The sequence below is a fragment of the Thamnophis elegans genome, chromosome 1, assembly GCF_009769535.1.
Source record: "Thamnophis elegans isolate rThaEle1 chromosome 1, rThaEle1.pri, whole genome shotgun sequence".
NCBI lineage: Eukaryota > Metazoa > Chordata > Lepidosauria > Squamata > Colubridae > Thamnophis > Thamnophis elegans.
The window spans coordinates 174,291,716-174,318,363 of record NC_045541.1 but is presented as its reverse complement, the minus strand read 5'-3'; the positions used below and the strand labels follow the sequence as shown (position 1 = coordinate 174,318,363).

Sequence of the window (26,648 nt, the reverse complement as noted above, 5' to 3'; positions counted from 1 at the left end):
GCTTCAAGGTTCCTTTATAGTATACCAAATCTGACTAATCTCAGCCTTGCCCAGGATGTCTGGCAGAAACTTTTGAGGTTTTAATTTGGATTCTTGAGATGATAAGAGCTGAGGCACAAACATTTTTTTGTGGTGAGATCAATGGTGGGATTCAGCCAGTTCGCACCACTTTGGGAGAACCGGTTGTCAACTTTCTGAGCAATTTGGTTAACTGGCTGTTGGAAAAAAATCATTAGGGCAGAGAAGCGGTTGTTAAATTATTTGAATCCCTGGATGTTCTTTCATTCACCTATACAGAGTCCTCGACTTATAACTATTCATTTATTGTATTGTATTGTATTTGGTTTATTTGTATGCCGCCCTTCTCCAGGAGGGACTCAGGGCGGCGAACAACTCAGGGGGGAAAGGGAATATAAACAACAGTACACATAATTAAAATACACAAAAATCACACAGCCATACCAGTCGAGAGGGGAGGGGAACTCATCAACCCCAGGCCTGCCGGCACAGCCAGGTTTTGACAGCTTTCCGGAAGGCCTGGAGAGAGGTGAGGTCCGGATCTCCGCGGGGAGTTCATTCCAAAGGGCCGGAGCTGCTACAGAGAAGGCCCTCCCCCGGGTAGTAGCCAGACGGGTAGTAGCCAGATACTATTTAGTGACCAAAGTTGCAATGGCACTGAAAAAAGAGACTCAAGACCATTTTTCACACCCTCACTGCAGCATCCCTATGGCCATACAATCAAAATTCAGGAGTTTGGCAACTGGCGTGAATTTATGATGGTTGCAGTGCCCGAGGGTCATGGGATCACTATTTGTAACCTTCCCAATTGGCTTCCTACAAGCAAAGTCAATGGGGGAAGCCAGATTTGCTTAATGACAGAATGATTCATTGAACAACTGCCATGATTCACTTAAACTGTGGCAAGAAAGGTTGTAAAATGGGATGGAACTCATTTAGCAACTGTCTGGAATGGAAATTTTGGACTTTACATTGAGGACTACCTGTAAATTAAATACCCTCTAAGTATGAGTATGGCCTTCAGGACATCACAGAAAACTTCCTTACGACATCTACGCTCTTGGTCTGTTTATTTACACAGATGGCATTCGAAACAAAACCCTTATTCTGATGAACTGAATCTTTGGCTTGGAAACCTGTTTTGAAGTCTATGGAAAGATGAATAAATTGTGTCTCTGTCTTTGCAAAATGAACAGCTCAGGCAGTTTAACTGCACAACCCCAAGGCTCATGGGGGTTGTGTGAATCCAGAAAACGGAGTCCAGTGAAACCATGTTGGTTAATCTTGCTTGTACGAAACTCCAGATGCTCACAGGCTCATCTCACACCAAACATATTAGCAGAATTTTGTTTTTCAATTTCAATTATTTGGAACAGCGTACAACTTGCAATGATACCTTTAACATCATCAAATAGCTCGCCTATCTCACATCCTTTTTTAAAAATATATTTTTATTGTTTACACATAAATATATTGAATACAGTGTAATTGTCCTGGCATTTCACTTGCCATGAAACAAAGCTAAAAAAACAAAATAACATATATATTATTTTAAACAAGTGCTAATGTTGTACAGTAATTTCTGACCATTATATTCTAGTGTATCAACTTATCTATCATTCTAATACATACATAATGTCTCTTTCCTTGCCAACCCAACCTGATTCTTTCACATTCTCACTTCTACCTCGTGTTTCTAACCATTGATAGAAACTATCCCATGTAACATAGTATTCTGTATTTCCTTTATCTTTTATTTTTAGCGTTAAGTCTGTCCATTTCCGTGCAGGCTAGTATCTTCTTTATCATCTCCTCTTCTAAAAGGGTGTTTTTGGTCTTCCACTGCTGCACATACTCAATTCTTGCTGCGGTCAAGATATATTGTCCCTTTATCATAAAACCATCTGACATAATAGCTGGTAAAAATAATTCTGGCTTAAACTCTGTATGTTGTCTTGTCATTTTTTCCCAACCACATATGCATTGGTATGCAATATTAGCAGAATTTAATTTCATTCCTCTCTAGACGAACCTCTTGAGGGGGGGACTACAGGTCCCATCCTCCACACTACCTGGAAGCCACCACCAGGTTAAGACTATTGTAAAAGATTAGCACACTAGTTTGAAAACTGTTCTTATGTTAATAGCGGTAGAATGAAAATATTTTATTGTTGTTTTCGTAACTTTAGGGTTGTATTGTGTTTTTTTAAAAAAAATCATATCGATGGGTTTCACAGCTAGGGCAGCGTACGAATCATCCATAATACTTTTTTCTCTAATAAACCAAATCATTTCTTCGCACACAGAGACGCAGAATCGAACCCACAATTTCTTTCTTCAACGGACTACATTTCCCAAACGGCTAAAGACAAACTTCCGGAACCGAACACGCTCAAGCGATCCACTTCCTTTAAAACACACACAAACAACCACCACCCCAATCCAAGAAAGAACAGTACAGTAACTACATCCCCCATCATACCCTTTGTTTTCTAAAACGGAAGTCGAACCGCGGGCACCACTCTACCCGCTCCTAACAAAGCGAATACCCCCCCCCAGACGGTCCTGTGCATGGGCTTCCCTCCTTTTCCCCGCCTCCTCCTATCCTCCCGCCCACCTTCCACTACCGGAAACCCCGTTAGCAGCCAATGATATTCTTGGCGGCTGTTGGGAGGGGAGGGAGCGGGGGGGGGGCGGGGAGAAGAGAGAGAAAGAGAGTCTCGCGACTCTACCGCGCAGGCGTATAACCCGGCTTCTTCTTGCAGCGGCGGTTGGTGGCGGCAGGAGACTTTGGAAAGGAGATTGGGCGGGGGAGGGGGAGGGGGAGAGGGAAGGTAAGGCGGCGCGTGCTTGCTTGCTTGCGCAGGCGCGCGACGGCGGCGGCGGCTCGCTGGCTGACTGTCGCCGGGCCTCTCTAGTGTGAGGTAAAGCTGAAGAAGGCGGCAGCGAGGACAACGGCGGCGGCGGCGCCTGGGATCTCTTGAGGGCGCCTGTGGGCAGGCGGTGAACTTCCCCAAGGGGAAGAAGCGGCGTTAGGAGCCGCCACCCCGTCTCGTCGCGGCGCCGCCGGAGAAAGAGAAAGAAGAAGAAGAGCAGCAGCGGCGGAGGGGCAGCTGACCGGGCCTACCCCCTTCCCCCTCCCCAGGCCATTTAGCCCCCGTCGCCGCCATGAATAGCGTCGGGGGCGCCGACGAGATCGGGTGAGGCCCTGAAGGCGAACGAGATGTGGGGAGGGGGCACGTGAGGGGAAAACGGCAGGGTCACGTGGGCAGCGAAGGTTTCCCCCCCCCCGGTCTCACGTGGAGACCCTCACCCCAAAGAGAGTCACCGTCGAGAGGGCGAGGGGTGGGGAGAAAGACCCCCTTTCAGGGCATGGAGCATCCGGGGTGGGTAGGAGGAAGGCCCCTTGCTCTGTGCCTTGACTGAGTCGAAGAAAAGCCGGGAAAGCGGAGGGTCGCCAAGACCGATCTCCCCCCGCAAGCGCCCCTTTATTCCATCTGGCCAGAGGTGGCCCCGATGGCCGCCCTGCTCTCGGGTTCAAAGCGCCTCCGCACCGCCGAGCCAGGTGGAATCGGCGAAAGGCCTTGCCTGGGAATCGTTGGAGGCCTCCCTTATTGGTTTCGGGGAGCCGGGGATATAAAACACCTACATCTCTTCAGAGAGAGTTGGGATGGATCGCCAAGTGCTCTTTTTTTCTCTCTCCCCCGGTTAACCCTGACCTCTTCGGCCTCTTCTCTGTGTACCAGGGGGAACAGCGTGCTGTGGAGGGAAAAGGAAGTTGAGAAAGCGATGGCTGTATTTTTTTTTAAAAGTCCTCTTTTTACAGGTAGTCCTCGACTTACGACCGCGATTGAGCGCGCGCTCCCCCCCCCGTTTTATCTGGCTAAGGGGAACAATTGTTAAGCGAATTTTGCCCCATTTTACAACCTTTCTTGTCACCGTGGTGAAGTTAGTCACACAGTTGTTAAGTGAATCTGGCTTCCCCCATTGACTTTGCTTGTAAGGAGATTGCAAAGGGGGGTCAACATGACCCCCCCCCCCGCACTGCAAATGTCGTACATACGAGTCAGTTGTCAAACCTTTTAATTTTGTTCACATGACCATGTGGATACTGCAATGGTTGTAAGTGTGGGGAAAAAGGCGTAAGTCGCCTTTTTAGTGCGGTGATAACTTTGGTCACTAAATGAACTGTTGCAAATTAAGGACTATGTAGTTTCCTTTCTGATAATCGGGGCCCAAAGGGCTTGAAAGCAAAGATGGAAGGGTTGTGGGGAGAGCTGGCATGTAAGGATCTGCTTCTTTCTTATATTTTTTCAAGATAAGCAGGCATGAAAAGGGAGGGTATAATAAAAATGCTCTGTGAAATTATGCATGCTGTATAAAGGGAGAGTGGGTAGAAATGATTTTCCCAAAGGTGCCTTTTCCAAAAGATAACTGGACTTTCTTGAAACTTCTAAGAAGGCCCAATTCCCTTTTGGAAAAAGACCTTTGGGACAGCCACGACCTGGTTGATTGAGAATCTCCATAGACGTTGATCTTGTTCATAATAGAGCTATTATTGTGTAAGATTTTTTTTTTTGAGGGAGGGTGTTGGAGATTCAGGACATTTAAAAGGAAGTGTGTGGGATTCATGAAAGATTAAGACAATTATATATTGGGGATGGCTATACAACAAAGCAATTAGTGATAGTGAGATAAAACTGGCAATATGAGGAAGCTGCATAGGGTGTTTGGCAGCAAGAATAGTGGGGGTGTTTGTTTCCTAAGATCGCGAAGCAACATCCTGGACTAAATGTGGCAGATTTTGAAGAACAGAGCTGTTTTTGAGGGAATTCACTATCTTCAGGGCAGAAACACTTAATACTGGGTTATTGAAAGAAATAATGGAGCTGATGGTTGCGTTTTAGTTCAAGTCCTTATTAGTTGGGAAGAGTTTTGTGGTACTACAGAAATACTTTTTTTCCACATTTGGTGTGAAGAGACAAAGGAGGCCAAAGGAACTGTGGTATCAGGCTCCTTCAGTTGTGCGGTGACATGAGATCATATACTTTGACTTGTTTGAGCCTGATTCTAGGGTCCATCTCTTCTGCCACATATTTGAGAAGTTAAATTAAACCATCCAGGTTTGTATATGTTTATGTCTTTGTGTAGTATTGAAAGGTTGTTTGAAACATTTTTCAGTGCTCTGCATCTTCTGCTATGTAATCAAAATATAGACTAATTACCTGTTTAGTTATGTAGTCTATCTGTGACCATGTACATAATGGAGTTTTCTGTTACAAATGTTGAAACCCAGTCTGCTTCTGGGTACTGGGTTTCTAAGTTGGCAACTCAGTGTTAAGACTAGAAAGGTCCCAAGGTCATAAGGTGATGCCTTACAGGGGAGAATCTGCAATTGTTCTTTTGTCTTTCTTGCATTCTATAGAAATGCAGAATTCATCTAATTCTCTGGTTTCTTTGCATTTTTAAGGGAGATATTGGGCAAATTAGCAATGACTTTCACCTCTTTTTTTAACATAATAATTCTTCATTCTATAATTCATTAATATTACGACATTTGCTGCTGTTACAATATTAGGCATCCTGTTGTTGATGGAGAATCACTACCTGTATAGAACAGAACATTGGTGAGTCAGTACTTCTAATGAAGTCTAAGTGCATTCCTCTTGATTTCCAAAAACATGAATGGCTTTGGAAATCTGTATAAGAAGTTTGGAAATTAATATAAAGTTTTTCTTTTGGCGGCTCTTTTGATTTTTCTACCAGCCCTTCTGGGCGCCCATATTTTTTGTTCTTGGACAGATATCCACACAATAGTTTCTACCCTGAGAATGTCTGCATTTGCAAAAGGTGAGGAGCTATGAATTCTGTTTCATAAAATCTTTCAACGGATTTTATATTTTTATTTTATAATCCCAGTATAGTTCATCAGTTGTATCATTTTGTATGTTTTCCTTAATCACCCTTTTCCAAATATTGTGCAGGATGTCTGTAGTGTAGGAAGAGAGCTAGAGGAACACTTTAAATTGTCACTCATTCTTTCTGCTGATATTACAATATATTAAGTATATATAACTCAGAATTGGAACCTTGATATACTGTACTAACATGAAAATTGTTTAAGCTGAAGATTTGCCATGGCTTAATCATAACAGCTATATTATCAAAATATATTTAATTTTGAGCATTCAAACTATATTGTATCAAACTAAATAAGCACTAACAAATTAAGCCACATTATATCCCAGGGCAGGAAATATGGATGCTGCAAGTAGTTACCAGGCTTTGTACTTTGAATCATATACTGCTTTTTTTAAAGAAAGGATACTCCTTTATAGACTATAGAACTCCTTTATAAGAGAGCATATTCAAAATACTTCAAAGCAGGCACAATTCCCCCCACTTACCACAATTGCTTTGGAAAGCTGCTTTCTGCTGCTTTCATATGGTTGTGTGCATGCATAGTCACTTTGCTTTGTATGTTAAGAATGTGAAGGAAAGTAGTTGCAAACAAAGATGACAGAAAACAGCTTCCAGAGCAAACACCCAAGCTTGGAACTAGAACTGGCCCAGTGTTGAGAAAAGGTGCTTTGGCAGTGGTCACATATGATCTAAAGCTCCTTTATTAAATCAAACAGTCAAAACCCATTTTTCCCTTGTAGCTTAGCTTTTGGCTCTTAATTGATGAGACCAAGTGACATTTCTCATTTTGACATTTACTGTTTGCCTCTCTTAAGTGCTTAGATTTACATTTTAAAGTTCAAGTTCATTGATACAGATATATTCCTTTTGCAAAATAGTTTTGCCTTTCCATTTTAAAAATTGAACTTCAAATTATAAGAATAACTAGTGTTTTTGAAAGTGTCTCATTTGAAGTGTATTTAAATTTTGTATATAGGAGAAAGGAGATTATAGGGGGTTGACCTAGATTTATCAATTGTTTATTATTCAAAGGAAAAGTTGGGTTTTATAAAAAGGCTATAATGTCCCAAACCAGTGGTTTTGGACAGCTTTGCTGGGTTTACTATATTGTCCAAGCCCAAAATGAATTTTTGATTTGGCCTTAGTGTTTGGTGAATCTAGGAATTGCAATTTGTAAATAAACTCAGTAATAGTGATAACCATGGCTTAAAGTAATCAATGACCCAAGTCAATGTATGTATGTTCAAGTAATAACCCAGAGAGCTCCCTACAAGGAGGTGGATCTACTCTAGATTTCCCAATAACATCTCAGATATATATTTTTTTAGCCATATAGGACATGCTAAATCATGATGTCAATATAATACTTCACAATCTCAGACTTAAAAGTACAAGACTCTCATTTCAGTTCAAGGAGCTAAATTTGCAGATGTCTTTTAAGATATTTTATACATTATGATAAATATACACATGCTTTAAAATAGTATTTCTAGCAACCATTCTATCAATTGTGACATCATTCTGAATGTTAAATAAGATTTTTAAATGCCTAGTTTGGGATTGTGATATCAATAGTATTAGAGTGAGCATATTTTAAGGTTTGAGTATATTTGCGCAATCATTTTATATGAGCTGGTGGTTTTTTATTACAGTAATAAAATAGCATATAAATTTAATAAATACCATTATTTTGTTACATGTTTATCTTAGTATGTAGTATTTATTGTACATTTCTAAGTATATAAAACACAAGTATACAACATCTTAAACATAATGCATTATATAATAATAGTAACAATAATATAATGTAATCCAATCTATACTCTGCCTCGCTATGTGACCAACCATAATAATAATAAAAGAAATACTTTTAAAAAGTGTTTAGATAAAGAAATCATGATTAAAGTTTAACAGTAGATGGTTACTGTTGAAGGTGTTGCGCCTGATGCTGGAAAGATTTGAGGTGTGTGTGCTCAGCACAGGTGGGGAGCACACATGGGCCAAGGGCGTCTGGGAGCAGCTGCAGCCCATGCATCACAGGTGAGTTGATTACCTGTTCAAGCAGCAGGTAGAGGTGTGTGTGTGTGGAAGGGAGGCAGCCAATCTGGATGTGCTGCGTGAGGCCATGGGACAGCCAAGAAACAGTGGGCCAGAGAGACCAGCTGGCTATGGGAAGCTCATCTTCGTGGCTCTTGGCTTGCCTGCAGCAGTGCAGCACATAGAGATCGCTTGCCTTCTGCCCCGTGCCTATGCCTCCGTCTGCTGCTTGGACAGGTAATCAACTCAACTTTGCACAGCCCCCAGAGTGGGGATCAGTGGCTGCAGCTGCTGCCGGATACCATCAGTTCCCTCGTGCCTGCTGCCTCTTGTGCATGTGCTGATGGCCCCCCCCCCCCAAAAGCCCTAATGCTTATTTTGGAGCCCCCAAAATATAAGACTGGGTCTTATTTTTAGAGAAACACAGGTAGTGTCAGTTTCTTGAAGCAGGCATCAAGGGAAATCTAGACATAGTTTTTTTTAAAAATATATATTTTTATCTCATCATAAATGGCCTTGTTCAAGCCCTCCATAATTGGGTATTAAACTTTGTAAATTTCTATGTATTAGGATCTTGCTATTATGATCTTTATTGGTCAGTTCTTCAGCAGGGAAATCAAATAACTATATACCATGTTCCCCTGAAAATAAGACACGGTCTTATTTTCTTTTACCCCCTGAAATAAGCGCTTAGCCTTATTTTTGGGGTGGTCTTATTATTTTTGAGATGCAGGAAGTGGTGAGCGTGGTCACCTCATGGCTGCTGATGTCTTGCAATATTTTCTGGGAGGGCTTATTTTCAGGGGAGGGCTTATTTGAGCGCATGCACACAAAAGCCCGATTGGGCTTATTATCCGGGGAGGTCTTATTTTCAGGGAAACAGGGTAACATCTTTTGCACTGATACCTAACTGCAGTTGATTACCAGTGTCAACTACAGGTTGCCTGGCTTCTGCAATGTTGTTAGCTATAAACTAACAAGAAGCATGAGCAAATTGAGGACACGAATCAGCAATATTTTGATGGCATCGTAGATGTTATAATTCCTCCAGAACTCCTTTAAGCTCATCACATGTTGGGTAGCCTTGACTGCTTGTGAGAAGGTTTGCCATAAATAGTAGCCTGACTCCCTACACCATTGGTTGGAGTAGCAGTGTGGTGTTGGAAGATAAAAATAACCATCTTTACATCGGGGTGAAAGTGCCTGGATGTCCATCACCAATGCTTTGTCAAGCACAAGGAGAATCTTAAAAGGAATTTGCTGGGCCAAGCAATAGCATTCAACAAATGGTTCAAGAACCATTCTTGAAAAATGGCAGTTATAACCCAGGCCTTTGCATTTGATTTCCAAATAATAATAAAATATGCTTTAATTATATGGTAAAGTGCTCTTGGATTTAGGCAGTCATATACAAGCAAAGGCTTGAACTTGAAATTCCTTGATGCGTCACCCCAAGCATTAACAGTAGTCTATCCTTCGATGCCATACACCCTGGTTCACTTTTTTCCTCCTTTACAATGAGGTCCTTTTAGGAGTCCCATCCCCGCCCCCCCCCAAAAAAAGCTACTCTTGTCTACCTTAAATATTTGGTTTTGTAAAAAGCTTCCCTCCTCAATAATAGTCTTAAACCTATTAGGAAAATCACATGCAGTGATTAACATCAGCACTTGCTGTTTCCCCTTGCACTTTAATGTTATATAAATTTGCCCTCATTTTGAAATGATTGAACCATCTCCCAAAATAGTCTTCATCAAAGATCACCTTTATTTGCTGCCCCTGCAACTTTTAAGTTATTGTAAGGCTTAAAGCCTTTTCTTGCAGCAAAGTAAGGCTAATAGGTATTTGATGCTGTTTTTGATTCTCTAGCCACATTATCAATAACCTTTCCATTTCAGTGATTAAACCACTGCATTACTTAGTAATTGTAGCTTTCACCAGGGCTGTACATGCTCCATTGTTCTTTATCTGTTAAAATTGTTCTGCTTATTGACTGGCTGTAGCCTAATGCTTTTTGAACATTTGATGGCGTTTCACCTTTTTGGGGATGCTTCATTACTTTCATTTTATTTTCAAAGGTGATAATTTTCTTTCCTTTGATGCATCACCAGCATTTGCATTGCAGTTTTGCTTTGGAGGCCTGGTCAATAGAGAAAAAACTGGAACATGATGTGACTCAAAATGGCAGGCAACGTTCTTTTATCACGATGCCATGGATGTTTTTTTTAAAAGAAAATTATATGGTCACTCTGACAGTTCAAAGCTTATCTCTATGAGTTTGACTTTTCTTCAAACCAAAATTTAATCATTACTTTTTTCTGGTTTGAGTTTCAACTTGTTTGGCAGCTATTTCTGGCTATAATCTAGCTGCCATTATCAAATTGGAATTACAGACCCACGAAGGAAGGAAGAAAAAGAAAGAGGATCAAATATAGAGATCTATTTGAATACAGATAGTCCTCGATTTACAATCATTTGTTTAATGACCAAAGTTATGACAGCACTGAAAAAAGTAGTTTATGGCCATCACAACATCTCTGCCATCACATCAATAATTGGATGCTTGGAATGGACATTTTTTTCCCAAGGTTTCGGTGTGCCGGAAACAAATGGATAGCCATTTATGATCTTCATAGGGAGTCCTGTTAGGCAAAGTTAATGGGGAAAGCTGGATTCACTTAATGATTGCAGTGAAAAAGATCATAAAAACCAAGCACAACTCACAACAACCATATCGTTTAACAATCAATGTTTGGGTCCCAGTTGTGGTTGCCAATCAAGGATTATCTGTAATTTCAAAAGAATTAACATGACTATTTTAAACAAGACTGAAGGCCTATTCAACTAAAATTCAGTCATGTGTTCAATCACTGGAATTCAGTTCTCATGATTCATCTCATAGTCTTGAATTTCTCACATTAATGTGAAGTGTCTATCCCACTTCATCTCTCACTGTCCTGAAGGTAGCGAAATGTTCCGGCTAGTTACCTATAATCCAACTCAAAATGGTGGAAGTTCTCCTCCTTCAAGTCAGCAAGAGTTCTTAAGAGTACTCTGCCCTTTCTGCCCTGAAAAGCCTTTATTTAAAGCAATTATTTAAAGCAATTTAAATTCATTTAACGTGAATCCTTTGCACAAGAAGCAGAAAATATAAAAAAATCAGATGATCATACAGATAGGTTACTTTAGAAATTATAGACTAGGATTGTAAAATTTGTTTCAGATGAAAAATATAGAGGAAACCAACTTCCAGCAAGGGAAACTCAATTCAGGAGAACCCACTAGAACTCAGTTCACATGGAATAATTCATCTCTCACTGTCCTGAAGGTAGCGAAATGTTCCGGCTAGTTACCTATAATCCAACTCAAAATGGTGGAAGTTCTCCTCCTTCAAGTCAGCAAATGCTGAAACTGCAATGTTTTCAATGCATGGTTCAATGAACCATTGAAACAGTATATTGAAACACTCATGAAAGCATTGCATGTCGTCAGTGGTTTGCTGGCTCAAGGAGGACACATCTGACATTTTGAGTCAGATCAAGTTGCTGGTCAGCTGCCCTCCATTTTAAGTACAGTGATCTATAATGGGCAACTTGTTTGAAACTATGTTAAGTCAGTTGTCAGTTGTAATCAATGGACTACCTGTATTTTTAAATTATTTATTCAAACATATTGAAGTTTAGTGATACTGTTACAGAGTTTGTAATTGATCACTTCTGCTTGGCTTCCTTTTGTGGTTTGTTTGGTAGGTTTAAGCTAGTTTTGCTAAAAGAAAATATTACTTAAAACAAATATACCCAAAATACTATCAACATCAAAACCTTATTACAGCTATAAGGCTACCAGTCAGATACAGATTAAAAACTTCGGGTTTTTTAGTACAAATAAATGAGCAAGAACTATAAATATACATTGGGCAGCCATTGTCAGAGGGATCTATAATATCCTAAAAATCTTGTTTGTTTAGGGGCTGAGGTGGCGCAGTGGTTAAATGCAGCACTGCAGGCTACTTCAGCTGACTGCAGTTCTGCAGTTTGGCTGTTCAAATCTCACCGGCTCAGGGTTGACTCAGCCTTCCATCCTTCCGAGGTGGGTAAAATGAGGACCCGATTGTTGTTGGGGGCAATATGCTGACTCTGTAAACCGCTTAGAGAGGGCTGAAAGCCCTATGAAGCGGTATATAAGTCTAACTGCTATTGCTATTGTTTGTTTTTGGCAGAATACACAGTCAGCATGTCGGTTATTAAATGGAACACCTTGGCACATATAATAAGCAAAGTGATCCCCCCCCTCCCAAAAAAAAAAGTTCAGGAAAATTCAGCATTCCGGCCTCTATAATGTCTTGATATAATTATCAAGTCAATTGCGTCGTTTGATTACTTTAGAATTTATTTCTTCGCCCATCCAGATTTTTATTTTTTACATACTTTCTTCAGGCTCTGTAGCATTGGTTAATCTACATTTACTCAGTATACCAGAATTCATCCATCACAAAGTCAAATATCAAAACTCTCTTAGCTTGTGGTAATCTATTGAGCCATGTATAAATAGCAGCACTGTGTTTATATACAGCTGCTCTGCTTGACCTCAGAAAACCTTGCCTTTTTTGTTTGAATATTTATCAAGGTGTCCATAAATAATTTCAAGTAGAGCTGGGAGACTGCAATGGCCACTGAGAAAGGAAAAATCTGCATTACCCCTGCTATTTCATATTTCAGAAATGGTTGCACTTAAGCAGTCAAATACACAATAGTTAGTGCACCAGTGTGAATGTGTGACATTTCAGTACATCAACGTCATTGATTTTCTGCGGCTTTTAGTCCAAGATAATATAAAATTCAGTTTCTAGTAAATATGCAAGGTGGCTTAAGACTGCATACTATACTCCTGGTTCGGCTTTGCAGCGATATTTTTGAGTTTTAGAAAATGTGCATTTCCTTTCTGTAATCAAGGGTGGTTTTTTTAGTCTCTTTAAAGCACGGAGAATAAGTTATCAAAATAAAAGTAAAACCAATAGAAAAGATGCTTGTGGAAATCAGGAAACAATTCAGTTCCAGTTTTAGAATTATTTTCACTTTGTGATTTCCACTCTCATCAGTTAGTTTGCCATTTGGATAACCTTGTGCAGTTTATAATCTCATAGCTCAATTTTATATAAAATGGAAACATTTAATTTCTGTCATTCTTGTCAGCAAGGATTAGTAGGTAACTCCTAAGCTTAGCCAATATGTCCAGAAATGTGGGAAGCTGTAATCTAATAGTAGCAATCGTATAAGCATACTGCATCATACTGTATGTTCTGAACTTAGCCGTTCAAAATTAGTAAATAATTGTGACTCTTGTCCCTCAGTTTTTTTGCACAAATTGTTTTCCAAGTGGGTTTGCAGGATGGTCCAGTGATGATATTGTCACAGCGAATTGACCTCGAGACTGGGTTGAATCTGAAGCCATGCCTCTGGGCTCCTCTATTCTGATTCCAGATTCAATCCAGTCTGGCCAGCATAGAGACTTAAAAAAGATTGACTCCTGAAAGAAATCTCCATTACTGGACCCTCCTCAAACCAGCGCGGCTTCCTGCCTTCCAGGGAGCCTACCTCCTCCTCGTAAGTTCCCCGTTGGTGGCTGTGGTTTTCCAGCTGCCTGGGGCTTGATTTTTTTTGAGTTGGGAAGCTCCGGTGGCTGGGTTGCTGTCCCAGCGGCCATTTTAGCCGGTGACCATGTGGAGCCTGGAGGCTGCGTGATCGACACCAGAAGAGGCTAATGGGCTCTGGTTTCCAGCCCAACAGCCTCTAAAGCTGGAGAGAAGCACCAGCGAGCAGAGGGAGCGTGGAGAAGAGCTCAAAGCCCTCGGTGCCAGGGAAAGCCGTGGAAGTGGCTGGGAAGGTGCGCAGCGGCAGCACAACCCCTCCCTCTGGAAGCCATGGCAGCCTTCGAGGGCACAAACACTCAAGGGCTGCAAATTCAGGGAACAAGAGCGTCTCATATTCACAATGGACACCAGCCTGTTCGGTTGGGGGGGGGGCAACCCTAGACTCCCAGCTGGCACAGGGCTGGTGGTCAAAGAAAGACCTTCAACACAACATAAATTGACTGGAGCTCCGGAAAGTCCACCTTGCCCTACGACGGTTTCAAATCTCAGTAGAAGGTCATCACGTCCTCGTCCTAACAGACAACGTTGCAGCAAAGGCGCACATCAATCGACAGGGAGGTACGCGATCCAGAGCATTGCACACCGAGGTGATGTTGCTGGAATACTGGGCAGAGAAACACCTGCGCTCCATCCGAGCGGATCACATCACCGGCGTCGACAACCATCAGATGGACTGGCTGAGCTGGGAGACTGTAGAAATGGAGAGTGGAGTCTGTCTAAGGAGCTCTTCCAAAGGATCTGCCAGAGGTTCGGGAGACTGGTGGTGGACCTGTTCGTTACTCCGTCCAATGCTCAGCTGCTGCGGTTCTTCTCTTGGTTCCCAACTCAGGGAACGGAGGGGGTCAACACCCTTCGCTCCAAGTGGCTGGTCGGACTGCTGTACACCTTCCCCCCCCCCCACCTCTCCTTCCCGGGGCCATCCAGAAGGTAGTCAGAGAACAGGCCGAAGTAATCCTAGTGGCCCTCTACTGGCCCAGGAGGGCCTGGTTTGCGGACCTGCTGAATCTATTGGCAGGGAGACTGTGGAGGATTCCCCGGGTGGGAGTTGAGATTACTACAGGGGAAGTTAGTCCATCCAGATCCACAGTGGTTCCAACTGGCCATGTGGAGATTGAGCGGGAGCACCTGAGAGGCGCCCTCCTGTCCCCAAAAGTGATCAGAACCATCAAGGTCTCCCACAGACAGTCAACCAACAGGATTTACAATTCCACCTGGGTGATGTTTGTCTCCTGGTGCCAGGCTGCCCACATGAACCCCTCCAGGGCCATGGTCCCTCAAGTCTTGGAATTTCTCCAGGAGGGTCTGGACAAGGGCTGTCCCTAGACACGGTTAGGAGACAGCTGGCTCTGGCCACAATGCTACCTGGGTAGGGGCCCACTCTGCTACCTCATTTGCCCTTAGTTAAGAGGTTCCTCAAGGGGGTGGCGCACCTTCGTCCACCACCAGTCCATAGGTTTCCTATGTGGCACCTTCCCACGGTGCTACGGGCCCTTATGGCCGGGCCTTTTGAACCGCTCCGGACGGTCAACCGGAAGCTACTCACTTGTAAGGTTGTGTTCCTGGTGGCTATCACCTCGGCTAGGCGAGTCTTGGAGCTGGGGGCTCTCTCCTCCAGGGAGGAGCTATGCACGTTTCACAATAACAGAGTAGTGCTACGCCTGGACCTGGCATTTCTGCCCAAGGGTAAACACGGTCTTTCACCGGGCCCAGGAGGTGGTTCTCCCGGACCTCTGCCCAGACCCGGCCAGGGAGAGTGAGCACAGTTGGCACCGCCTAGATGTAAGAAGGGCCTTACAGATCTACCTAAGGCGGACGGCGGAGTTCCGCAGGTCTGAGGCTTGTACCGTTCCAACCCTCGTCGCTAGGGAAGAAGGTTTCCCCATCCACCATTAGCTGGTGGATCCATCTGGCCATTGCCCTTGCCTACGAGGCGCAAACCTACCGGTTCCAACCGGCATCACGGTCCACTCCACTAGGAGCGCGGCCACCTCGGCAGCCTGGGCCTCTCAGGCTGCTATATAAGACATCTGCAGGGCAGCGACGTGGGCCTCCCCGTCACCCTTCATCCGGCATTGCAGGCTGGATGCCTTCGCATCTTCCGATGCAGTGTTCAGCCGTATGGTCCTGCAGCAGGTCCTGTCGGATCAGTGAGGTCCCACCCTATGGGACAGAACTTGGGTATGTCCCATCACTGGATCATCCTGCAAACCCACTCTGGAAAATGACAGTTGGTCTTATCTGAACTGTTATTTTAAGAGGTGTTTGCAGGATGGGCCAGTTCCCACCCTAAGTTAGATAGACAGTATTGGGGGTGGAAGTGTCTCCTTTGTGACTTGTTTTCAGGATCTCAGGAGCGCATACTGCATTGAAACTGGAGTCAGAAGAGAGGAGCCCAGAGCCGTGGCTTCAGATTCAACCCAGTCTCAAAGCCAATTGGCTGTGACAATACCATCACTGGCCCATCCTGCAAACACCTCTTAAAATAACAGTTCAGGTAAGACCAACTGTCGTTTTCTGTTTGGAGCTCTCTTTAATGGAGATTGTGCTCTCTTTAATGGAACATTAAGGTCTACCTGGAGTCATGTTTGTGATGATTTATGTGTCAGTTTTGTGCTTTGGGAATGATAATACTAATTTCCTTTTCTCTACTTTATTGATGGAAGATTGCATGTGATGAGAGATCCAAATCACTATAACTATTATTCATGTACTTGCACTGAAATCTGTGCTCTAAAATTTGAAAGCATACAGAAAAGGAAATAGCTTTTTTAAAAAATCACATTTCAGTTTTGCCCATGATAGAATCAGTTACTTTGGAAGCACTTAGAAATGGCTCTTAAGTTCATGATCTGTGTCATCAGATTTATTGCATTTCAGATGCTGAAAGGGAAACATTTTTGATTCATGCTTTTTTTTAGCAAGCCATCCAGATACTTTCTACCTTTATAAAGTATTTTTTTTCTTTTCAAGAGTATTATCTTGCAGTTCTTGGGTCTATCGTTATGGATAAGTAGTTTGTGTATTTATATCTCACTTTTATTTTGTATAACTCAAGGTGCCGTGAACAATGCTCCCATCGCTTATTTTCATTAGTTTTTGACAGTATCAACTGTAATGATGTGTTGCGCTGTTTTCTATCCTGATATCCGTGCTTTCATTAGTGTATCTGTCACTTTTATCACTTAATTCTAAATAGGTGTAAGATTCATTTTGCCCCAAGTCATAATGTCAATCGAACACAACCTTCTGGTACTTTTGTTTCAAATAGTTTTCATTCAACAGAGCACTATCTTAGTTAAAATTGATATATACCATAAAAGCTGTCCCCATGCCCTTTTTTTTCCTGGTGATATCCATTTGTGACAATGTTGTTCTTGCTCCTATTACTTCTGTTGTTATTTACGTTTGGGCCCTAGCTGTGTTATGCGACAGGCTGAGCTCCAATTCTTGCCCCAACTCCTGCCAACCTAGCACTTTGAAAGGACACAAATGTGAGTAGATAAATAGTACCTACCACTTTGATGGGAAGGTAACTGTGCTCTGTGATGTCATGCTGGCCACATGACCACAGAAATGTCTTCAGATAGCACTGGCTCAATGGCCTTGAAACAAGGATGAGCACCAATGACTGTATATAATTGGCTATGACTAGCAGAGTAAAATCTACAGGGACTCTTACTTTTTTTTTAATCTAGCTGCCTAATGGCAGCCATTGCCAGGATATGGCTTATTTATTCTATAGATCCAGTGCATCGGGATCAAGATGGATCGAGACAAAAGCATTAATAATTAGAATAGTTGGTTTTCTTTTGTCTTGGCGGCTTAAAAAAATAGAAAAGAAGTGCTTTTTTTGCACTGGGAGTTATCTTTTGTTAAACATTTTATTGGTGTTGGAAAATGGAAGTAGATTGTGGCCCTACCATGAATGACGTAAAGGTAAAGGTTCCCCTCGCACATATGTGCTAGTTCCCGGTGCGGTGCTCATCTCCGTTTCAAAGCTGAAGAACCAGCGCTGTCTGAAGACGCCTCTGTGGTCATGTGGCCGAAAGACTAAACGCCGAAGGCACATGGAACACTGTTACCTTCCCACCAAAAGTGGTTCTTATTTTTCTACTTGCATTTTTACATGTTTTCAAACTGCTAGGTTGGCAGAAGCTGGGACTAGTAATGGGAGCTCACTCTGTTATTTGGCATTAGGGATTCGAACAGCCAAATTGCTGACCTTTCTGATCGACAAGCTCAGCATCTTAGCCACTGAGCCACCACGTCCCTTAGGAATGACTTAGGCACTATTTAAAGCTGCAATATTATGACCTCATTACCACTGTTGTGTGGCACATATCAGAGTGAAGAGAGAGCAAGCATTGTTCATTAATACTTAACTTATGAATCCTTGAGAGATGGAACAGTACCTCTTGTACAAGTTTCCTAGATGCCCTCTTCCCAGTTTAATTTATAATTATACCAGTGATTATCAATATAAATAGAAGATTAAGCTCTTAGCCAGAACTGGACTTCTTTGCCCTTCTCTCAAAATACCTAGTACCAATAAAATATTCTTTTTTCTTAGTTGGGCAGCTTTATATTGCCCTATATGGCTTCCCATTTCATCTTGTGAATTAGTCAAATTTAGTTCTCTGTGACTATTGATACATTCATTTCCAACCACTACGTTACTGCTTGCCAAAGCTTTATAAATGTTTGCTTAACAACAGGGATAGCCTGTTGTGTGATCCTCAGACATATTTGGCTGAATCTCCAACATTAGTTATGCATTGCTTACTGAGAATTACTGCTGGGAATTGAATTTAACTGTTGGTTTATGACATGTTGCTCATTCCTGGTACAGGTAGTCCTTGACTTATGACCACAGTAAATCTGGTTTCTCCATTGACTTTGTCAGAATATTGCAAAAGGTGATCACATGGCCCTGGGACATTGCAACCGTCATAAATATGAGTCTTTACCAAGCAACTGAATTTTGATCACGTGACCATAGTGATGCTGCAGCGGTTGTAAGTGAAAAATAGACATAAATCTCTTTTTTCAGTGTAACTTTGAACGTTCAACTGTTATAAGTCAAGAACTACTGTATTAAAAATACAATTTTTAGATATTTTTACTATTTATTATATTTTAATGCTGCCTTTATTATTGTTACAAATAACTCAAGGTGGCAAACACATCCAACACACCTGCCTCCTTCTATTTTATCTATAACAAGTAGTGAGGTGAGGTAAACTAAGAGAAAGAGTAATTGGGCCAAGGTCACCCAGTTGGTTTTCATGACCTAGAATTCACAGCCTCCTGATTTCTAGGCCAATAGTTTAACCATTACACCAAACTGGATCTACAGTGTCTATCCTACCCTGTTTCCCTGAAAATAAGACCTCCCTGGATAATAAGCCCAATTGGGCTTTTGAGCACATGTGCTAAAATAAGCCCTCCCCCAAAAGTAAGCCCTCCCTGAAAATATTGCAGTACAGTAACAGCCATGAGATGACCACGCTTGCCACCTCCTACTCAAAAATAATAAGGCCAAGTGCTTATTTCGGGGATCAAAAGAAAACAAGACCCTGCCTTATTTTCGGGGAAACACGGTACTAAGACTCTTGTTGTCATGACCTTTTAACTGGGCAAAATGGTTAATCGTAGGGGAACAATTTTTGATCAACAAGGTACCTCAAATGGATTGGCTTCCAGAATGTAGCCCAATTCCACAGTTTCCGATGCTTCCTGACAGATTCCTACAAAGAAGCTCAATGGGGAAGCCAGTAAGTAGCAAGTCAGAAATCACTCCGGTTCCTACTGCTTTTTACCCATGCTTGGTCATTCCATTTTTCTGTTTAGGTTAAGGAAATATCTCTGAATCAATGAGCCAAAGTTGTCTGGTTTTATGCTAAAATTGATTCTGATTAATGGATACAATCAAACTAAGTAGTAGAGCACAAAGACCCAAGAGCAACAACAGAAAAACTGTCTAACTTGAAAATTACCAATTTCCTGGTTTCTGAACTTAATCTTAATATACTTTAACAAGCAAATAAATCCACAAATCCCATCAAGTGGGGGCTTGGCAACTAACCTGCCCCCAACCCCTGGGAGAATAGTCAAGGTATTGAGTTAAATTCGTTTTGAAAAATTTTCCCTGGAAAAGCTAACACACAATTAGGTATTCTAGTTCTTAAATTTCTTTTCAGAAGCTACAGAAGGACACTTGGCATCCCCACCTGTGGGGTTATGATATCATTGTGTGTAGGGATTCTCTTTTGGCTTAAGTTGTTGGCTTTGAGGTCTATTCTGAATTTATCTTGCCTTGCTTTAGTGCTCATGAGATTTATTTTGCCAGATTAGTGGGACTAGAATTGTCATTGTAGTATTTGAAAAGCATGAGGCTGTACTTGCTATGGTTTATACTTGCCACATTCAATTATATCTTTTTAACATCCTGAAGCTCTGTCAAATGAACACTTTGACTGTGAGATTCTTACTGCTGATTTTTCCCAAAGGTGCTTTTTAAAAAGGCAACTGTTTTTCCGTGAAAATGTTTCGCTTCTCATCCAAGAAGCTTCTTCAGTTCTGCCATGGAAAAGGCGTATTTCTTAGGTACCATAAGACGGCAACATCTTACAGAAAGCACTAGCAGCATACCTACCCTGTTTGGTCTGGTGGACTGACAAATATTCTTTGGGAGAGGCTACCTGCAAATAACTTGAACCTCTGTGCTATTTGGGGTTTAAAAATAATCAGCACCTTGAATTGCACCCAGAAACTGGGAGCCAGTGCAGTTTACCCAAAAGGTGTATGAACTGGGTAAACGTAGGGGCACCCATCCCTGCATGCCATTCTAACTTTAAGATGGTCTTCAAAGGTAGCCCTAAATAGATCATATTGCAGTCATCCTATTAGTAGTCTGCTGTGAATTCAACTTCTTGCTGAAACATTAGTAAAATCCTGGTTTTCTTTTCATTTGTATACTTGAAAAAGATTTAGAATGCCATTCATTGCAAAAGGATTTGACTCTCTCAGCATTCTCTGATTCCCTAAAATCTGTGAGGGGAGGAGGAAGATTTTCTGGGACAGATCTGGGGGAAGCTGCAAGATGAACTGAAAACTCACTGTTTGTTACACTTCAGTTCACTGTATACAAACCCACAGCTCTTGTATCTCAGGAAGCCCTGTTGGTTTTGAAACATGATAGTTATTCTTTAAATAAACTTTTTTTGGGGGGGGGGGGTGTTAAAAAGTTTGGAAGGTATTGGACACGTGGGTAGGGCAGGTAAAAAAGGATGCATTTGGAGTAAAAATCACATTATCAAAATCCTGTTCACCTTTTACCAGTTGATCCAGTCCCAAAACACTATTTCCTCTTTCTTTGAAGCTAAAACTAACGGGTATGTTACAAAAGGACATTTGATTGTGCTCCACCCTTCAGAATAGAGAAAGCAATCATAACACTATGATGACCTCACCCCCTCCCCTTTTGTAAAATTGTGTTGCTTAATTTAAATGGCAGTCCATAGATAAACTGATTTACTACTGTTTCGCAAAGAAAGTGAGGAACAACTTTTGTTTTCCTTCAGCATATTGTACTTGGAAAATAAATCCATAATGAATTTCCCTCCCAGCTGGAAAGCCCAGGGCAGTTTGGTGTCACTAGGCCTGTAGTTCGTTCTTTATAGGAATTTCCTACAAAGAGAAAGAAGTAGTCCCAACTCTATTAGATAATACAGTTAGCATTTGAGGCTGAATATAAATAACAATGACTTGCTTTATTAAAATAGAAATTCTGAAGAAAGTCAATAAAAGAATTGCACACATGTTTGTCAGTGTGGTGTAAGTAATGGCAATAGGCCGTATTTGAGTGGAGTAAAACTGCTCAGGACTTTAAAAAATTTTTTAAGGCTTTTTATCATTCCAATCACACCAGCAATCAGTCCTTGCTCTTAGTTGGCATGCATGCATGCACTACCACTATCTCTGCTAATTCTACAGATCTAAATATATGGCCCTTTTTATTTCTTTGCCCAACTCACAAAGGAATCATAATGAAGAGATGAAAACTATGTTGATTGCATGGTTTATGTATGCTCTTCCCAATAGTTATTTATCACAAGCTTATCTTTCCTCCAAGGAATATAGCGAATTGTTGTTTTTCCCTCCCTCACTCTTCTGTTATGTATACCAACAATCTTTTATCTTAGACCATAGGCTGAGTTGATATCCTAGAAACATCTCAACTTCATAGATGAATGTGGATTTGAACCTGATGTTCTCCAGGTCTGGCCTGATACATTTAATCTGTAACTATTTTGACTTCTCTGTATTGGGCCAATTTTTGTATATAAAAAGTCTTCAGTCTCACAAGTACCATCTGTAATGGAACAAATATCTAGCATTAATGGAGTGTGTTTTCTATTTGCTAAGAATTTCAGTCATAAGGGGTCAAATCCCAAACCAATGTTTGAAAAGGTATATTTTTAGCACAAGAACAGACAGTCTGCTATCACATTAAGATTTAAGGGCTGTGTATATTGGGCGGTTTTGCAGAATGGGTCCTGTTATGGTATATCACGAAGAATTATAATGTTTCCAGTTTTTGTGGAGAAGTGATGAATGAGATGTGGAAAAATAGACTATATTGGCATATTAATGACATCCAGCTCCAAAATACCCGATCACTGTTCCCAGTATCCATGTATTTTTCAGTAATACTGAAGGTAAAATAATGCCTTTTACTGTCTTGTATTGCAGCTGCTGATCCACATGGTATAGCATGGTCATTTCATACAGGCAGTCCTCGACTTACAATAGTTCATTTAGTGACCATTCAAAATTACAGTGGCACTGAAAAAAGTGACTTATAACCATTGCAGCATCCTCATAGTCACATGATCAAAATTCAGACACTTTGCAATTGATTCATATTATTACGCTTGCATTATCCCAGGGTCATGTGATCATCTTTTGCAACCTTTTAACAAGCAAAGTCAATGGGGAAGCCAGATTCTTTTAGCAATCGTTACTAACTTAACAAAGACAGTGATTCACTTAACAACTGTGGCAAGGAAAGTCATAAAATGGGACAAAACTCACTTAACAAATGTCTCAGCAACGGAAGTATTGGGATTAAATATGGTCATAGGTTGAGGACTACCTGTGCTACTTTCTGATACCATCACTGCAAGTAAGATCAGAAGAACTTTACTACATAAGAGTGCCTCTAATTTACATAAATACCAGAAGGAGCCCTGAGTGGCAATATCAAAGGTTGCAGAAAGATCAAATAGTTTCAAAAGAATTGCACTTCCTTAAGGGGACATCTGTTGTGACGATCAGGGCACTGTGAACCAGAGCCTAGACTGAAAAGTTCAGCATATCCAAGTACATCTGCAGCTGCATAGACAGCACTCTCTTAAAGACTTAGTTTAAGAGGCATTGTTAATAGAGGAACAGTTGGCCACATTCCCTGCAACTGGGGAAGCCGCCTTCAGGAGCAAAAAGAACATTGCCTTCTTTAAAATCAATGGTACCATTCCATCATGTACCCATGTATCTATTTTCTGGATTGACCCAGTCCTTCACTTTTGGCAAGTACAAATGAGCTCAGATGATGGGCCAGAGAACTACAAATGTCTTCCTTTGGATTTCTTGAACTGAAAGTGATCCCGCAGATTTAGACTAGAAGAACATTTTATTGGAAACTAAATAAAGAACTGAAGTCAGGTTAGCATGAAGATAAGTGATTTCATTCTCAAAATGCCTCACAAATCTGTAGTTCTAGCATTGAAATTTTTGGAGGAGATGACAGCAAGCTAGCCATCATCTCTTAAGAGTCCATCAAATCTTAGAATGGAAAGAATCTTGGAGATCTAGTATACTATTTTACAACGTTAGCAACTTTCAGTTGTATGGACTTCCAACTCCCAAAATTCTCAAGAAGGCTCATACTAACTGGAAATTCTGGGTACAGAAGGCCACACTTCAGGAAGTTGCCACAATTGAGAAACATTGATCTTCTCTGCCACAGATACTTGTGGTACTTGTACCATAGTACATTGGTTCTGTATACAGTGAGATGTGAATGGTCATATTCAAGACCGTGTGTATGTGTGTGTGTGTTGGCTTCTAGCCTGGCTTTCTATTCTAGTATAGGCCAACAGGCCAACAAGGATACTGACCCGATCCCTACTGTGGCTTTGGTAAAATCTTTCAGAATATTCAAGAAATCAATAGATTCTATAATTGTCTGGGATGGACCATCCTAATGTATTCCTTACTCTTTCAGGTGGACAATGAGGCTACAAAGCCACAAAGAAGCTGGCTTCTGCATTGTCCAAGTGGTTAACATGTTGTTCTTAGGCCAAAATTAGATCAAGAGCATGCAATTTCCTATACATTGACCTGATTGTGGCATTCATAGAAGCAATGGAATCTCCATTTGGCCTTATTTATGCACCCTTATGTACAGCTAGTCCTGGACTTATGGCCACAATTGAGCCCCACATTTCTGTTCTTAAGTGAGACATTTATTAAGTGAGTTTTGCCCCGTTTTACGACTTTTCTTGCCACAGCTGTTAAGTGAATCACTGCAATTGATAAGTTAGTATCTTGGTTGTTAAGCAAATCTGGCTTCCCCATTGACATAGTTTGTGAGAAGGTTCACAAAAAGTGATCACATGACCTCAGGACACTTAAATGCTTGTAAGTACAAATCAGTTGCCAAGCATCTGAATTTTGATCATGTGACCGTGGGGATGCTGTAAAGGTTGTAACTATAAAATATGGTCATAAGTAACTTCTTTCAATGCTGTTGTAACTTTGAACGGTCACTAATCGAACTGTTGTCGAGGGCTACCTGTAAATGTTGTAGTTCCCAAGAGCTACTGTACGGAATTTCTGAATCACACTGGAAGACCACAGCCAGTTTGGTCAGGAATGGTAATGGAGAAGGGTAGCACTAAATGTATATTACTGATCCCGATTAGACTCTTGGAAACATTTTCTAGTGAGGGGGGTAATATTTCTGCCCCTCTGTTCCCAAATTCAGTTGCTTGGGCCAGGACTGCATTTAGAAACCAAGTGCATAAAGCTGGGTCAAACCTCTAGGACTTAGCTTGCCCATCCGTGTGTAAGTAATATCCATGAGATTGATTTCTTGTACTATTACTGTGAATGAAGTGTCATAAATAAAGCTGCTCAGCAAAAAGCGATCAACGGAAAATGCCATTTGTGCAGATTAATAACTGGGATGCTGTTATCTCTCCTCCCCTCCCCCAAATATTACTGCTAGTTGCGGTTTCCGTGTTGAGAGAACACATAGCAACATTAATGGGCAAATACCGCATTTAGGAATCCAAGATATCCTTCAGAGGGAGTGGTAACTTTAAACTAAATTTGTCTACTATTTCTTCCTTTGTTTTCATAAGGTTACTGTATCAAAGCCATCATATTGTTGTTGTTTTGCTTAGGATGGTTTGTGGACCCAGCCATTACCGTATGCAAACTATAGTTTAGAGAAATATAATCTGTAATGTGTAGCAGTATTGCTTGTAAACAAACGACAAAAGAAGCAGAACTGCTTAGCTTCTCCTTTGGCTCAGTTTCCTTCGTGAAGTGGATAATTGATTGATACAAAGTGGAAGCAGTTTATATTAAAACCTCACTGGCAGATTCCTTCTTCCAAAGCTTCCTCGGTAAAAGCTTTATTTATATTTTAAATGGATACAGCCACACAGCTCACAGCTATTCTGAGCAATATACACATTAATATAGCAAAACCTGAAAGGTTAAACCAGGTTTTTTTACAGTAATACTGTACAGATACTACATTCATACAGGGAGTACATTCATACTACAAACATTAAAATGTAATTCAGATCAGGTGGACATAGATGTTAATCTAACCCAAAACCTGTGGGAAAAGTCAGGTGTTGACTCATTTGAAGAATAGCAGGATTGTGTTTTTTCAAATCCTCCCAGGGGGATACCATTCCAGAGGGCAGGTACCAAGCCAAGGTGGCGCAGTGGTTAAATGCAGCACTGCAGGCTACTGCTAGATCAGCAGGTCAGCGGTTCAAATCTCACCGGCTCAGGGTTGACTCAGCCTTCCATCCTTCCGAGGTGGGTAAAATGAGGACCCAGATTGTTGGGGGCAATATGCTGACTCTCTGTAAACCGCTTAGAGAGGCCTGAAAGGCCTATGAAGCGGTATATAAGTCTACTGCTATTGCTATTGCTATTGCTATGACAGAGAAGGCCATCTTCCTGGATCCCATCAGATGGTATTGCTAAATAGGTGGGATCTGTAATACACCCATTCTGTTGGATCTTATGAGATGGGCAGAGACAATAGGAGAAAGGTAGCCTCTCAGATAGCCAGTTCCTAGGCATGAAGAGTTTTGTATGAGATAGCTACCTAGAATCTGATAGCATAATTGCTAAGTGCGTTTTGCTCCATTTTACAACTTTTCTTGCCAAAGCTGTTAAGTGAATCACTGCATTTAGTAACATGGTTGTTAAATGAATCTGGATTCCCCATTGACTTTGTTGGTCAGAAGGTCGCAAAAGGAAATTGCCTGACCGCAGGACACAGCAATAGTCATAAGTATGAGCCAGTTGCCAAGCATCTGAAATTTTGATCACATGACCAAGGGGATGCCACAATGGACATAAGAGTGAAAAAGGGTCAAGTCCCTTTTTCAAAGACGTTATAACTTTGAATGGTCATTAAATGGAACGATTGTAAATTGAGAACTACCTTTAATAGTCAACCACAAACTTTATCTCCTGTCACTCTCCTAATCTGTCCAGATAGAAAATTATTACCTATCAAGGGTTTGTCCTTCTACTCCTAAGACAAAATAGTTGTCTTCAGATCTTTATCCCCACTGCTCAGAAATTCAGAGTTTAAGAAACCTATTGCCAATTCCGAAGCACAAAGGAAGGCTGCGTAACCCTGCTGACTTGCATAGAGGGAAGGTTTCAATTAAAAATGGCTTATTATGTATCAAAGCCAAATCTT

General features: G+C 41.4%; 1 protein-coding gene across 2 annotated transcripts in view; it reads left to right on the top strand.

Annotated features, from left to right (window-relative positions):
- Nucleotides 1-2,787: 2,787 nt before the first annotated feature.
- The window catches only part of DAZAP1 (DAZ associated protein 1), a 61,877-nt gene continuing 38,016 nt past the window's right edge, over nucleotides 2,788-26,648 (top strand). The window contains exon 1 of one of the 2 annotated variants that reach the window (XM_032219852.1): nucleotides 2,788-3,218. In XM_032219852.1, coding sequence (XP_032075743.1) covers nucleotides 3,187-3,218 — 32 coding nt within the window. In that variant the 5' untranslated portion in view covers nucleotides 2,788-3,186. The remainder of the gene's footprint in view (nucleotides 3,219-26,648) is intronic. The other variant, XM_032219774.1, reaches the window with a different exon arrangement.